The sequence below is a fragment of the Actinia tenebrosa genome, unplaced genomic scaffold (genome assembly GCF_029948245.1).
Source record: "Actinia tenebrosa isolate PJP-AT-01 unplaced genomic scaffold, QUT_ActTen_1.0 PGA_scaffold7__59_contigs__length_16204524, whole genome shotgun sequence".
NCBI lineage: Eukaryota > Metazoa > Cnidaria > Anthozoa > Actiniaria > Actiniidae > Actinia > Actinia tenebrosa.
Window position 1 is genome coordinate 8408564 of NW_028292584.1, and position 15880 is coordinate 8424443.

Sequence of the window (15880 nt, forward strand, 5' to 3'; positions counted from 1 at the left end):
GAATGAGCCAGGAGCCTCGATCGATAACTCCTAGGTCTCCTCATCGACCCTCCTCCCCTGAACTGGCTACTTTCTATGGTCCTTCTCCCCTTCGGTCCAATACGTGCTTAACTGGCTTAACCGCACAACATAAAACCGCTAGTGCTATTGCGCACGCAAATCTGGGACAGTATACAGGGCGCTAATCGGTAACTTGCGGTTCTCGCGGCCTGCCAAACGTCCATACCATTCAGTCAACTCCTGGTGTATTCAATTTTTTTTTTTTTTTAAATATTGGCTTGGTCAACATGTGGAATAAACATGAGTTCCTTTTCTAGTTTTTGCCTCATGTGGGAATGCCAGTAAAAATTTAAAAAACTGAGTGTTTTCTCAAACAAGCTCTTGGCACAACATTCCATGTTTATTCAGCCGCCGTGGATCAAGTGGCGAGGCCAGAAGAGGTAAAAGTCAGTTTATCTAGATCTGTCTCTTGAACTCCAAGACTTTAATTAACCTTGAACTGAAAACAAGTCAGATTCTGTCACAAAAAATAAATACCACAAAACAGTCATTTTAATTGGTTTTACCGACTTATAAAGTGGCTTTAAAGTCTAAGTCTGCGGCGATCCTTTTCAGATTAAAGTCTTATATTTGAAATATATTGTTACCTTTACTAGCCAGAATGGCTTGTCGCAAAAGAAAGCCTGTCTTTAACTTGTATTTTCTGTTTCCCAGCACATGTATTTTTAGTTCACGTACGAAGTCTCCTGGTTCCAAAAAGTGTCTCATTGCGTTTTTCCAGAGACTTTCTGTCTTCACACGCCAAGATATCGAAGATAAATTTCAGTATAAGCTGAGAATCAGGAAAATCTTGATCCCTCTTTAATGGGTGCTAAAGCGCTCTAGGCTAATTTTTATGATAACCTCGTTACTTTTAAATATTTATTCAAAAATCACATATTTTCTATTCACATTAAGTTAGTAATTATTACTGTGCTCTGTTTTAAGGTTTCCCGCTGTGATTTAGAAAGGTGTCGGGAAAAATTTACTTGTTTTTAACATTGAAATTACTTATTTTGTGAATCGTGTGTCTGTAGTTGTCGTGCGCGCTCATTGATGGGAATATGTATCATTCCGGGGCTGATTTTTTTTAATTCAACAGATTAAGGTTAGACTCAATTTGAAGGAAAAAATTCTTTTTATCGAACTGAAATGACAAAGAATAGCGTTGGATACAATTAGCAAGACCACCTGGGAAGGGAATTGTGTCTGAAAAACAAAACGCATTTTGGAGCTGTTGGTAAAAAGAGCTATTATCACAGGTGAAGCCGTCTACAACATCAACTCATCTTAACCTGAAGAAATGATAGTTACTGTCGACTGCACTTGTAAATGGCTGGCAAGAGTAGCGTTTATTGTAGTCCTGTCCACTCAAGCAATACTCTTGGATAGTTATTTGGTCGTTTATTTGAAGAAATCATCAGCGCATGCTTATATAGTGACTTATATACCAGCAGTTATCCTGTGGATTCGAGGGCAGATCAGTAATAAAGGCCGTACAGTAGCTGCGGCTGTGTGGTTCCTGTACATTCTCCCTCTCGCCGGTATCATTGGATGGATTTTTGATCAACTTCTACAGAAAATCGACAAAAATTCCGCAATGGATCAGGGCTTTTTAAAAAACATTATTGCGATGGCAGCTATGGTTTACTTGTTACTAGACACACATACTTATTGTCCAAAGCTTTTTCTGGATATAAATTGGGTGAAGGCATTCGATATTGTGGACTCCGCAGATTTCGTGGGAATTCTTCTTACAAATAACAGTGCTTCTATTCCAGGTTCTTTTAAAAGAGGGGTAGTATCTTTTGCTTTGATAAGTCTGTTGATAACGACCATTTCTCTAGTAGCTTTTCAACGCGGCGAGACTGATAACGAAGACGATGTTATCAGTACAAGAGCGAGCATGCCACTGGAAATAACGAGACTGCTCTTACAAATTCTGCTTGTGAATTTTCCCTTTTTCGCATTAAGGGTGTTCCTCTGGCACGAATATAAAGTTGAGCTGACAGTTTTTGCATTCAAAAACGTGTTAATGACAATAGTTGATCTGATAAAGATTGCAGGACAAGGTTGTGAGAGTCGAGCATTAGCAACAGCAGACACAGACGAGGCTGTAAGTACAGCTGGCTCGAGGCGATCGAGAAAAAACAGTAACATCTTAATAGATTTGTAACAATGTCACGATTTTTAACTTTAACAATTTTCAAGAAATTTGCAAGCTGGATACCGTTAGTAGGTCACGTGACAAATCACGTGAATGTATCAGAGATTAATTGAAATATCGATATTTCGTACCAAACCTCGTATCTATCAATTCAAAAAGATACCCATTATAACCAAGACAAGCTCAAGTCTGCTGCAAGTATTAGAAATAGCGATTTGCAATGCATGTGGTGTATGCATTGGTATAAGTCAAAGGAATGCAACTTAATGTTTGGGCCAGTGTGAACACTGATAATTAAAGTTAATAACTACTTATTTAGCTGAGCACAAGGTCTGTACAAAGAAATATCAGACTGAGGTCATAAATGTATGGACCAAGCCATAGGCTAGGTCAATGCAGAAAAGACCATAGTGTAATATTCTGCCCCATCTATTGTTAATATTAAGGTATGCAAAGGCAGCTCTGGCCTGGAACAAATCCTGGCCAGAGAGCGATAAATGGGACAGAATGTGGATCAACCCAGCTTGCTCGTGGGCGGGTGGGTGGGACAAAAAACGTACATTTCTTCGTCGGTGGTTTAATGAGAGTGATTAATTCATGGCATCTTTTCCCTTTTGTATTAGTATAAAGTCCATGAGAATACATATTAACGATTCCTCTGGGACATAATTTACATATTCAAAGTGACTATGAATAGTCTGATATTTCTCTGTATAGAGTAAGCAAGTGAGGTTAATGAGGAGTTTATGGAGGTCAAATAGGGGTCTCTTAACCCCTTACCTAAAACTATCCTCTGGTTACACCTCTGATGAAGTGAGTCATTATGTCAAGCAAACATCAATGGCCACACCCTAAACTCTATTCGACTTTCAAATAAAATAAATATTTGGGCTTCTGGCACTCCTTGTTCTCATAAGTATTCGCTAATGACTGGGCAGGTATAAATATAAAATATTTCTTCTTTTTTTTATGAAAAAAGCCAAAATTAATTCTTGTATATTAAATTTCATAAAGAACCTCTTCCAGTAGTATACTCCATTGTTTGTACATATAGACCCCTTGCATGTGACGTCAAGGCAGCTTAATTTGGAGGACAAAACAAAAGAATTTCAATCTTCAACAGAAATTTCAATCTTATGAGAATTGGAAACCTATTGTTATGTCCTCCAAATTGAATTGAATTTCAACATGCAGCCATTCAAGACATTATACATTGACAAAATGTAACAAATTACATTCCAGAGATGCAAGAGGCAAGGTAAATGATATAATGGTCAGTCAATGCCCGTAGTATACTAGTCCTTGGGCTTAGGATACTAGTCCTTTTTGATTGAGATTATTTTTTGTATTCCAGTTCTCTGCTGTGTGTCTTGCTTTTTAGGATCTGGAGGCATGTCTGGTATTGCCTAAGAAAAAAACAACGAGTTCAGTTCATTACACACCAAATAAAAAGGGATTGTTATTAGAATAAATTCTTCAATACTATGATGTTAGACCTGCATGACTACACCGATCAGGAATATTATACAATATTCATTCCCCCTCATCTCTTTTGCAGCCACTTAAATTATGCCCTGTTTTCAAGATGACCTGAGTTATTCATGTACAAGTTTAGGGTAATGCAATCTCTTCTTCAAAAACAAAAGAGTTTGCATTGCCCTAAGTTTAGGTTTGAGCCTGTCACCACTTGCAAACATGTCACAGTGGTAGGTGAATGTTTCTTTTACTATATTTATGTGGTTCCACAAAATATTCATACCCCACCATGGAGGAAATCAGAAATTCCCACAGCGTGGGGGTCAGAAAAAGAAAAAAATACAAGGTTTATATGGTGGGTGTGGAAATTTTCTGGAACCACACATTACAACCACATGACATCCCATTAAGCAATGTTATCATGAAAATAATGCATTTGAACTTGCCATAGGTATTTTTTTGAATTTGACAAATATGCTTTACCATCTAAAAGATTTCAGTAGCAAAGGGCATAATGCACCATGTTCACTTTCTTGGAAATGGCATATGATTGCATGAGTTAGAGGAATAAGAATGAGGAAAAGAATTATAAAATTACCTACCAGACTAGGCTTATAATAGTTGTGCACAACAGAAGCACCAGCAAACATACTAAGTAAACTTGCACCAAGAAATTTTAGATATCTTGACCATGTAACACCAGCTGGCATGATTACAGCATAACATATAAAATAGACAGTATGTATAAATGTAAAAATAGGTATGAATAACAGTAAAGCCAACTAAAATTCTTTTCAGGTCAGTTAATTTTCTTTGTCTTCTTCCAGTCTCTCTAATCTTCTCTCAGATTCTTTCCTCACCACAGTATCATCTGTTAACAAATGAAGAAAATCAAAATTCTGCCATCACAAAATATCATACTTTATTGCAAGAAATTTACACAATACTTTGATTTTATGGTTTTTCATATACTTAATTTATATTACAAAAACGTTAGGCATCGAAAACCTAGAAAGCTAATATTGCTGTGGACTATGGGAAAATTTCATATCAAAAAACAGTAACTGGTAAAAGATTTGATGTGCATCAATTGACAGCTCTTAAAACTCCAGTGTATGCAGGCTTAGCCTTGAATCCAGAAATTGTTTGTTTTGTTATTCTGATTTCTGTGTTCGTTTTTTTATCTCAGAAGTGTGCTAAGCCCATGTGACTGGCATTTTAAGACTCGACAATAGTTATCAAGGAGTTGATTATATTAGCTTTGTAGTTTTCAGTTGACCATCTTGATTGAAATGAGGATCATATACAGGACTGAACAAAATGGCTTTTTTATTAGACCGGAGGATTTATGGAGAATTTTCAAGAAATTGTGGGATTTTGGTTTAAAAGCATGAAACTTTGTCACAGTAAAGTACTTATTGTGAGGAACAATTTAAGATATGGGGCCAAGCCAATTTCACTCATGACGTCACAAGATAACGTTATCAATTGAAACATGTGTTTCCACCAAAACTTGAGAAAAGGAGAGGATTTATAAAAGGAGCGATGCGGGGGGGGGGGGGGGGGGGGGGGGGGGGAGGGGGGAATAGGAAAGGAAAGTACTCTACTTTGCAAAGCGGACTATCTGGGGGGGAGGAAAGGGGGAGGTCATAAAGTAATACAACACTTTAATGTTTTTTAGTATGTGCGGGAAATAAAGTTTTATTAAATTACGCGGATTTTATTTCATTTTTAATTCCCAATGTATCTAAAAGGACTATATAACTTGAGCTTTTACTTACAAAACGTTTCTCTACCAACGCGAACTTTGATCATGAACAACTCAATTCCAGCTCCGAGCAGAAAAAAACCTGGCAAAAATCTGTAAATTCCAAGTCTTCTTTTAACGGCTTGCCACTTTGCTGATACCATATGGAAAATTTCTAAGCAACTGCACTCAAATAAAAAGATTGCACTGTCATAACGTGGACGACAACAAATCCGCCATATTTTTTCTTCTATGCTCCTCCGCTGATCAAAAAGACCGCGTTATTTAAAAAAAGTGTTATGGGAGGGGAGGGTGGGGTGATGAAGGCAAGGTTTAATATTGCTATAATTTAAAATCTAAAGCTTTAAATGAATGGAATTCTTTAAGAAGGTAGCTATATATATATGTTTTACAAAAAATCGTCTATGATAATTTTGATTTATATGCAAAATAGACGCTCTAAATAAATTGTATATGGGAGCCCTGTGTATATGGCCCCAGTACCTCTCCAAAAAATATGAAAACAGACTTGAATTTGACTTTACAAAAACAGCTGCACTTCGATGAGCGGGAAAAAACCAAGTGCTCGCTATAGTCCGTACTTGTACGTCTTCGATTTGTTTTATTGTGGTTTATCGTTTGTTTTGATAAGTCAGATTGCAAAAAAATACGAAACAAATCGATCTATGTTTTTTTTCAGCGATTCTAGACCCACTCAATCAACCACTGCAAACACTGCATCTGCCCAAGCTGGTAAAACTGATAGAAAGACGAAAAGTAAGAAGTATGGTGACTTGACAGAAGAAGATGTCATGAAGTTACTCCTACCAGACAGAGTTGATTACAATCTGGACGTTCTGTTTGTAAGTGATTGATGATCTGGTTTTTGCATGTATGTTTGTGCACTACAGTAGTCTCCATAAATTTCAAACCTGATCCGCCCCCCTGCATATAGTGAAAAGGTGTATTGTACTTTTTACACACAAATATCTTTTCTCTTTAGATTGGAATCAACCCAGGATTGACATCTGCATACAAAGGGCATCATTACGCTGGACCAAATAATCATTTCTGTAAGCACAGACATTGACAACATTCTTCCCACCTTTAATATATGGCAGTTAAAAAACAGACCTGATTGCTGAGTTGGATTAGAATTTTTGAGGGGTCTGAAGGGACTAAGAGATATATTCCATTACATGACCTGTATATCCATTGCTTCCTTGCACCAGATGCCTTGGAGTTTCTGTCTCATATCACACTCAAGAGAAGGTGTAGATCATATTGATTCATCTATTATCTATAATATTCCACTTTCAAATGAATTTAGTGAACTCAGTTATTATCATTTGCAATGCATAGGGCCATGTTTGTTTGATTCCAAACTTGTTCCAGAGAAACTTACTTACAAGGAAGATGAGAAATGCCCTTCATATGGGATTGGTTTAACCAATATCGTAATGAGAACAACACGAGGTAGTTCTGACCTATCCCGGTGAGTTAATTAAGAGAATCAAGGTTGACGTAGTCGGGAAGTACACTCACCTCTCAATTTTGGGTTCCCAAGCTCAATTCCTGTACTTTTCATCACATGTGAGTGTTTGTTAGGTCTCTCCCTTGATGCAAGTATTTTTCTCTTGGTCCTCTTGTTTTCTCCCCTCAGTAAATCCTAACATGCTAAAGACCCGCCCAGAGGCTGTTTCAGGCTATTGATAAAGATCTGAAGATTTGTTGATCAGAAGTAAACAAAATTTCAAATGTACATAAATAATCCTGGCAGTGACCACCCTTATGCCTATACCTCACCATATTAACCATCTATCATAATTGAGCACTGTATCAATCATAAATCATTATCATTATTAGCTAGATATAAACATGTTATTACTGTAAGAATTCTTGAAGCAATCCTCTACATAAAAATCAAGGTGGTATATATGTTATGCTAAAAGCAGACATTGGCTCTTGATTCTTCTTTTTTGTTATCTATAGCAAAGAAATCAAGGATGGTATTGATGAACTAATTGCAAAGATTGAAAAGTATAAGCCTCTTATAGCTTGTTTTAATGGAAAAGGTACTGATTTTTATCTTTAAGCAAAAAGACTGTAAATAAAGGTGTCTGGGAAGCAAGGGAAATGTTTGCTGCAAATATGCCACCTCCCACCAATGTGACTAGGGTTTCAAGCCATGGCGGGCTCAGTGTCATTAGTGTGGAGTGGATACAAACCCTATTTTTGGTGATCATATATAGCATGTTTGATTGGGGATTATATTATAAAAGGGGCATTACAAGGTCTCGATTATGGGGGGGGGGAGGGGGGGCAATGCACCCTTTTCCCACCAAATCCACAGGAATCCCATATTAATTAATTATTTTTTGGTGCCCAAACAAAACTTTTTAGGGGCCCTGCCCCCAGTGCGCCCCCTCGCTACGCTAGTTTATTATGTGGTTTGTGATTGAACTTTTTAGGCATTTATGAGATATTCTCTGGATCAAAGTGTCAAATAGGAAAGCAACCTAATAATATACCAGGAACAGATGCAGTAAGTACAGTAAATGAAACTGGAAAACAATTATCCCATGTCTACCCGAATGCTTTGCACTCTTCCTGCATGTTTTAATTTTAAAATTTTGAAATTGCCCATTTTCCCAGTCATTTTTGTCAAGGACCTGTTAAAGCATTATGAGAGTAAAATTCATCCATATGTAGCAATAAATTTGAAATGATTTCTGATGTTGAAGACATTTGATAAATTTTCTATTTATTTTATTACAGGTAGTATATGTGATGCCATCAACATCAGGTCGAACAATGACATATCCCCGTGCAAGTGATAAGTTACCCTTTTTCAAAGAACTAAAAGTACTCAGAGATGCAAAGAGAGCTCCTTTTCTGCATGACCAATCTACAACATAAGTTTTAAACCAAACAAACAAGTCAGGAAAGAGATTAAAATGCTAAGAATGTAAAACTTAATACTTTTAATAATTTTAAAATATAAAGTAAGCAGTTATTCCTGTACATTAATACATTCTAAAAATCATATTTAAATTCTTGGAAAAAAATTATTGACATGCAAATCTATAATTCTTAATCTTATTAATCTTAAATTTTAAAAAATCTGATAATATTTAAAATGTGCTACGATTTAATCTGTCCTTCAATCCTAAACCTTCAAATTTCACGAATACCTTGAGACAACTGGCTCTGGGCTGATCAAAGTCAAGGCACGACCAACTCGCAGATCAAATCGAAATTTAGTTCGTAAGGTTTTGCGGAGATAGGAAAACTGGAAAACAAGGAGAAAATCCTTGAATAAATGGAAAGGGTGCTAAAATAAACTCTTCTTACATGTGATGGCAAGTCCAGTAATCACAGCCAAGAGCCGTGAGGTGAGGGGAGGGGAGGGTAGTCTACTACCGAGCGCGACACCTAGTCAATCTTGCCTCCTCTCCTCTACCCCCCTGCTATGTCAAACTTTGCTTCCTTTGTTACAAACGACTATTCTTAGCTGTATTTATTGACACCCTGTAGCTTCTAATAAAACTGATAACATTGATGCTCTAGTTTGTTCCATTCTATTTTTAACGTCATTTTCAATTCTATTTATTTTCTCTTTATCATTTTTTTTTTCGTGTTTTATTTCTTTTTTATCTATGATATCGACTCAGTTGCTTCCTTTTTTGTTCAAATATGCATTTGCCAATATTACCTTATCCATGGCAGATAAGCCTGAAACAAAGGGTTTCTTTGTATATCTTCATTTAAAAATAGTATTTGATTTTGATTTTCATTTGAATCATATCAATTTCCAGATGGCTCATCATGATGTCAAATCCATTCGATTTTTACTTTTTCTCTTTCAAATTATTTTGTGATTATATGATCGGGTTTTCAATTAATTATACGAGTTATAATCAGACTCTCCGGTCACTTGAAAATGAAAATTTCTTAAACTTTCAACTTTTCATTGTCCGTCGCATATAAACTTTAGCTTTTTATCGAAATGAATTACCAACGTGGTTAAACCATGAATTATTCAACCAACCTTTCTTTTGGATACGACAATTCTTGACTGTCCTGAATAATGATATACTTTTATTAGTTTCTTCCCTTTTGTATTATTTTCAATAGTCGGTTGTAGCGGTAGGGATCGCATTCTGTGTTATATATCAAATAAAATTGAATAATCCCTATTGCCAAAACTGATTCGAAAGAAATTGTGAACGCCACAAGATTTCTTTTTTCAGAATCCGTTACCAGTCAATGAAATCTTCCAAAAAAACTCCAAATCCATTTTCGTATCTAAATGAAATCAGAAGAATTAAGTTGTATAAAAATTCACAATGCTAATCAGTTTAAAGGCCGTCTGGAACGTGTGACTCGACAGTACTTCCTAGGAAATGCTTTCTTGCATCTAAGTTGATCTTGGATTAGACCATTGCTAGTAGATGGACCACATATTGTTCTTTGTCTTCTTAATTGTTTACATCCTTGGATTCATCGCCGTGATTGCGCGTCTAGAAGTTACGATCCGCGATGGCGCGAACGATAAACAAGCAATGATTGGTTGAGAGGCATACCAACACACTTGATGTTCGGCTCTGTAGTTCGATACTAAGCAACATCATCTCTGATGCATCATCTTTGAAACCTCACTGAATGGAATGTAAAAGAAAACTTTAGAATTTTCTATTGAGAGAAGCCATAAATTCTTTATACCCTTTTTTGTTATATGATTTTTCATTAGTACGTTTATCGAAGGCGATAAAGGCGTGGCCAAGCATTTCCGATATGCCGCGGAAAAAAAGAAGCAATCTGATTGGTTAAATACTAAAGAGAAGTCCCGGATGCTGGATCGATCTCAAAGGAACACAGTCTTCCTCAAGCAGTCTTCTCAAACCATAATCGTCTCGATACAAAAAGGTAGGCGAATGTTAGCTTTCATATAGTGAGGCAAGATTTTTCTGCGTTTTTTTATTTGGAATATATCGACTTTCTGATACTGCCATCACATTAGCACACCCTACTCGTTCAAATTCAGCAAATACATGCATAATATTTTTTTAAATTTCATTCATGAAAATCAAGCTATACGGTTTTTTTAGTTCATCTTTTCTGTTTTCGTGGTTTCACCTTTAACATTCATTCGATCCAGGCAGTGCACCGTATGCAAATAACGCACTTCTCAATTCTACGCGATATTCTTCAGTTCTCGAGCGTATTTTGTTATTGTTAATTGCCAAGCTTTGGCACTACTAATGCATCTCCTGATAGCTTGAGTATATTTGGCAATTTTTCTTGGGCCTATATATTATGCCATATCCTTATACTGAAGTTAGTTGATTGTGTAAAAGATATACAGTACTAACGTCACTAATTGACGTTCATGTTTTATGTTAGAAACCGCGTCTGTAACGTTTTTAAATTACTGCTCCGCACTGAGCACTTCACTTACCGACACAATTATTATTGAAAATTTAAAATATTTCTTTAAAAACAACAATAACTGTTGTCGAAAGCTAACAAGATTATTATTACGAAAATACATAGTCATAAATAACCTATGTATCTATAAAACACATTTTCATTTGAATGGAGACTGACAAACGTGTAATGGAACAAATATATCATTAGTAGTGCCCTACAATGTGAATCCACAAGAAGTTTCTAGTTAAAATCTTTCCATAGAATACTTAAGTAAAGCTTAAATACAGAAGCACCGCGGGGGATTCATTCAACGGCATTAACTTCTAGTATATATTATCTTACCTTTCATTGAGTCAAAAACAAAAATTGATAAAAATTAAAAAGTGGTTATTTCTTAGTGTCATAGCGGTGACTAGCACGAATATTCACTAATTTATTCAGGTGAGGATTGTAGATTTTTTCAAATAGAATACTGAAAATCTAATCCACCACTTTGACATAATCCCTCCAATTCTAACCCTTTTAATGTCGGTGCGTTAGTTTTAAGTTTCTCAGTAATCCGACATTAAGTGGGAATTTACTGTTATGACTTTGTTTTATTCTTACATCTTGCAGACTCGCTATTTATCAACATTTATCAAAAGGGGTTTGGCGATCGCTAGTGTTTTTTTTTTTTTTTTTCAACCAGTATACATTTGTATTCTAACACAATTATCGCCTTCATTACTAGCTACTGCCGAAATAAAATGCGTCGGTTAACATGGAACCTCGCCACCTGCTGCAATAACTAAAATCGATAAAAAAGCATACACTTTTTTCAAGTGGTAGCTAGTTTAAGAGTCAACTGTTGCCATAGATTGAATGATAACTGGTTATCGTCACTAACTGAGATTGTCATATGTATTCAGAAACATTTGTGATAAATGAATTTTATTTCCATCCATTATGTATTAATTTTACTTGGTACTGGTGTCAGGTTGACTAGCTTTGTAGCAATGCACACAACTTTGTGTACTGTTCAAATGAAATTCAATCAATTAACAATGAGATGAACTATAAGATAAAATTGTTTAAAAATCATGCATCGGTATTGGTATTGTGATATTGATCGTATTTTTATTGCCATTCCAGGCCTAATTCTTGAAGTCGCTACACCGAGACTGAACACTTTATGCGAAAGTGTACAGTAGAGAGCCTCCTTAACTCATACTTTTTAAATCGTTATTCAAATATGTGGACTTGTTTCGGGCTCATTCTGCACCATTAAATAGACCTGTCAATACAGTTCCTACAAGGCTTAATGGAAATAATCGTTCTCAAGGAATATAACTAGAAATTCAAGTAAATTGCCTCGAAGCATTTGAAATAGCCACACTGTCACTGATTCAACTGATAAAGGGAATAGAACCAGTTCGAAAAAAAATTCTCAGAGAACAGAGAATCAACAAACTTTTAAAAAATATATTAAGAGATTATCAGTTTGTTTTTATTAATTACAAGTCAAAATTGACTCCCTGGTTACTGACTCATTTACATTAAATATGAATAAGATATGATGTGATGTGATGTGAGATTTTAATCGCTTTTACTAGCCCCTTAGGTAGTTATAGATTATAGCACAACAACGGTTAACCGCAAAGTGATGTTTGTTTCTGAAAAAATAGCTTTTATCTAATTCCATCGCGTTGGTGTTTTATCAGAGATTGCCAAGCACTGTCGCACTGTGTTTTTGAGTTGATCCACAACCTAAACAATAACAAGTGACGGAACTGGAGTAACTATCCGTTTATATGGTTTTATTTTGTTTAGGCGTGCACAATGAAAAGCGAAGAAAAAAGAATGAAAAGATGGCCGCGGCTGGGGAATCTTAAACTATGCCATTCGTCGGTGAAAGATTTCACGAAGTCGCCCGTAAGTATACATAAAGTTCTACATAACAGCTGCATAACTACCTCATGAAATACCTTACTAAAAAGATGCATCCCAAAGCCTTGTTCTCACCAGGGACGCAAGCAGACGCAACTCCATGTTCTGACTTTGAAAAAGAAGCGACGCAAGTGCAAGAGAACAGAAGATTTGTTTTTCTTGCGCTGGCTTGCGCTGTAAATATGCTTGCGTCGCTAGCGAGAACCAGGCTTGATAACATATCACATCATAAGCTTCCAACAAGGGTTCACTTCTTCTTCATGCTGTAGTTAGATTATAAGACTCGGTAAACTGGTAAAACGCGCGTAAGCAATGATGAAATAATTTTTTGTTAGCTGTTCGTTGATCTTTTTTTATATAAAGCTGAATCTATAATTCAATTTAATTTTTAATAAAAAAAAACAACATTCTAGTCGTATTTTTTATTTCTGTGTTGCCTTTAAGGAAGGGTTGATTTGTTTGTTCATCATATTGTTCCTCCCAGTCTTATATTTTTTCAAACTCATTAAACAAAGGTGGTTAGTTTCGACATTCCGCTTGGATTGTTCTTTTTGGCATTAGCACTTGCTTAAATCTGTTAAATAAGTCATTTTTTCAGATCCCATCCTTGTTCATCAAGCAGCACAAAGTATTGAATCTAAGTATTAATTGTTCTCTCCTAGCTTCAGGGTTTGTTTCGGGTCCTTCGGATTTCCTTTCTCCCAAAAATCATACAACATTCAGCCCCAAATTCTAGTGCAATCATTGGTCACAACCGCAAGCTGTTTAACGCCCTGCAACACAGCGAAAGTTATGTTGCGAGACAAGTTTAAGCCAAATGTCTCACCGCGTAACATACCATGCTCCTGAAGCTTCAGTTGGGGAGAACATTTGACAATAAATTAGAAATAAAGTAGAACTACTGTCTTCTAATGCCACTCAAAGTTTTGCCGCAAGACAAACATTTTGAGACTAGTCTCGCATCACTGCAAAGTATAAGTTTTTGCATAGATGCTTTGCCATCTAACAAGGAAAATTTTATATGGTTGTCACTTCAATGAGAAGCAAATCTCAAGATGCCGTGATACATTATTGTTAGGTTTTATTCAATGTCATGGCGTTGTTTTTCAGTGGTTCAGTCCTGTTGTCTTGGGCGTCTATCGAGGACTAGCAGCCTTTTACCTCATGTCTTGGTGGTTGTACAACATGTCAGTCAACATGAACAAGGGAAAAATGTTCATCTACTTCACAAACCTCTACTTCACCACGATCGCTTTTTATTTCGCTATTGGCATGAACCTGTCCTGCATCACACTCATGCAGAGGCAAGACAAACGGTACGGCAATGAAGACGAAAATGTCGAGCGACAGTCACTAGCCTTGTTAGCAGACAATTGCCCCTTTGACCAGTCAAAGGACTTTAAAATATCCGCTGATAAAGAAACAGCTACGTGTGAGAAAGTACCGAGGAAGGAAGACGAGCTGACAAAAGAATGCGCAGATAAACTTGAGCCAGCTATCATATCTCCCACGATAAGCCGGGAAGAGAAATCTCCCAAAAATACGAGGAAAATCAAAAGCAGTATCGAGAAAGAAGAGGAAGATATTGTTAGTTCATTTTCTGGTAGGTATATAATGTATTACATATCAGTTTAGAGCGAAAAATCAGTCGAGTAGAGACGGAAAAGGAAAATGGAAGAAACTAAGGAAAAAAGGAAAAAAAGAGGGGGAAACACGTAGGTTGCCTATTCTTTAACGAACAGCGCTAAACTTGACTTACGATATTGACGTACGGCGTAATTTTATCCATGATCCAGGTGCCGTAGCGGGAACACTGAGCCAATCAGGGAGACTTCAAGATATTAATATCATTGGGAAAACAGTAGAACTAGGGTGTCACTTTATCAAAGCTTATTTAGAATTTCAAACCAAAGGAGCCCGAATGACAAATATCATTCAACTTTTTAGGAAGTTCCGGGCGGATGAGAGGCGGAACCACTGTTTGTCATCAAGTCTACTGGCTACTTTACAGCATTTCCACAAATACTAGCGTCCTGGTGGCTATCGGACACTGGAATGATATATTCGAAGAGCAAAGCTTTTACGCTAATGTCCTAACTAAGGAAGTAGTCGGAATGGGATTGATTGTCATGGAAACTCTCATTTGTGGAATTCCAGTACGCATGTGTCACGTGGTATACCCAATGCTCTTTACGATTTTGTACATCATATTTACCGGTATTTACTATGCTTCGGGGGGTACCAATATCCAAGGCAGAAGCTACGTGTACCGTCTGCTGGACTATGAGAACATCAACTTATGGTCTGGTGGCATTCTAGTTTTAACAGTGTTTGTCGCTCAGCCTTTGATACAGTTAGCGTTTTATGTTGTCTCTGTGACCCGCCGATGTCTTGCTGACCGAGTTTGTCGATGTCGGCGTCGTCGTTAGATGATACATGGAAGTTTGTGAGTGCGTGACAAGGAAGAGCCGACGCAAGTTTCTAGACGAATCGACCCATCGGTTACTCGCAAGTGCAGTGACCTGAATGGCTAGCCTTATCATCAGATGACCATGCCGTCTATCGATCGATATTCATGCGAGACGTATCCCATGCCGCTAACCTTTTTTTGTTAATCTGTAATTTTTTTTATAAGGTCGTCTGCTCGGGGTTGTCAGTAAACCATAGCAGTTAGCCCTGCAAAACATTCAAACCAAATAGTCATAAGATGTGCATTAGATTCCCCTTGTGGGGAATTCCTCTAGTTACCTCTAGTTACTTCTAATTACCTTCCTCAGTATATATCCTCTAAGATCTCTAAGTCCATGTTATCACCAGTTTATGTACCTCAATGCATTGTCTTCCATATTGCTTCAGTTTTGAAACCACAAAATTTGTTAACATAAATTTTATGGTTATTTGACTTATCAGAATGCATCGCCTGACAACTATGTACATACCGTAACTAAGCTTCCAACGTTCTCCAGATTATTTTAGTTTGAATCTTCTGATATGTAACTCAGCTTGTAACCTGAAGTGAAAATAAAAATATTATATACACCTAATTGCAGGAACGTTGTCATGTAAAGATCTTTCCACGTGCCTGTATATGT

At 36.7% G+C, this 15880-nt stretch overlaps 4 protein-coding genes across 5 annotated transcripts; 3 read left to right on the plus strand and 1 right to left on the minus strand.

Moving 5' to 3' along the window:
* Positions 1 to 1003: 1003 nt before the first annotated feature.
* LOC116295627 (uncharacterized) lies at positions 1004 to 2215 on the plus strand. Its single transcript, XM_031703509.2, has one exon. It carries the CDS (start codon positions 1343 to 1345, stop codon positions 2213 to 2215), a length of 873 nt encoding a protein of 290 aa, XP_031559369.1. The 5' UTR covers positions 1004 to 1342.
* On the minus strand, positions 1429 to 5671 carry LOC148905489 (ubiquinol-cytochrome-c reductase complex assembly factor 6-like). The gene is made up of 3 exons (XM_089040492.1): positions 5464 to 5671; positions 4285 to 4553; positions 1429 to 3612 (listed from the first exon to the last, which is right to left on the minus strand). Exons 2-3 carry the CDS (start codon positions 4390 to 4392, stop codon positions 3523 to 3525), a joined length of 198 nt encoding a protein of 65 aa, XP_088896618.1. The 5' UTR covers positions 4393 to 4553; positions 5464 to 5671; the 3' UTR covers positions 1429 to 3522.
* Positions 5672 to 5948: 277 nt separating this feature from the next.
* LOC116295629 (G/T mismatch-specific thymine DNA glycosylase) lies at positions 5949 to 8991 on the plus strand. Its single transcript, XM_031703510.2, has 7 exons — positions 5949 to 6033; positions 6130 to 6292; positions 6433 to 6502; positions 6792 to 6924; positions 7422 to 7504; positions 7901 to 7974; positions 8208 to 8991. Exons 1-7 carry the CDS (start codon positions 5993 to 5995, stop codon positions 8346 to 8348), a joined length of 705 nt encoding a protein of 234 aa, XP_031559370.2. The 5' UTR covers positions 5949 to 5992; the 3' UTR covers positions 8349 to 8991.
* Positions 8992 to 10229: 1238 nt separating this feature from the next.
* LOC116295610 (uncharacterized) lies at positions 10230 to 15805 on the plus strand. Of its 2 annotated transcripts, XM_031703488.2 has the most exons (4): positions 10230 to 10358; positions 12672 to 12773; positions 13899 to 14391; positions 14736 to 15805. In XM_031703488.2, exons 2-4 carry the CDS (start codon positions 12681 to 12683, stop codon positions 15215 to 15217), a joined length of 1068 nt encoding a protein of 355 aa, XP_031559348.1. In that variant the 5' UTR covers positions 10230 to 10358; positions 12672 to 12680; the 3' UTR covers positions 15218 to 15805. The 2 variants fall into 2 exon arrangements, with proteins under 2 accessions (XP_031559348.1, XP_031559347.1); XM_031703487.2 differs by lacking the exon at positions 10230 to 10358 and having other exon boundaries at positions 12436 to 12773.
* Positions 15806 to 15880: the final 75 nt, after the last annotated feature.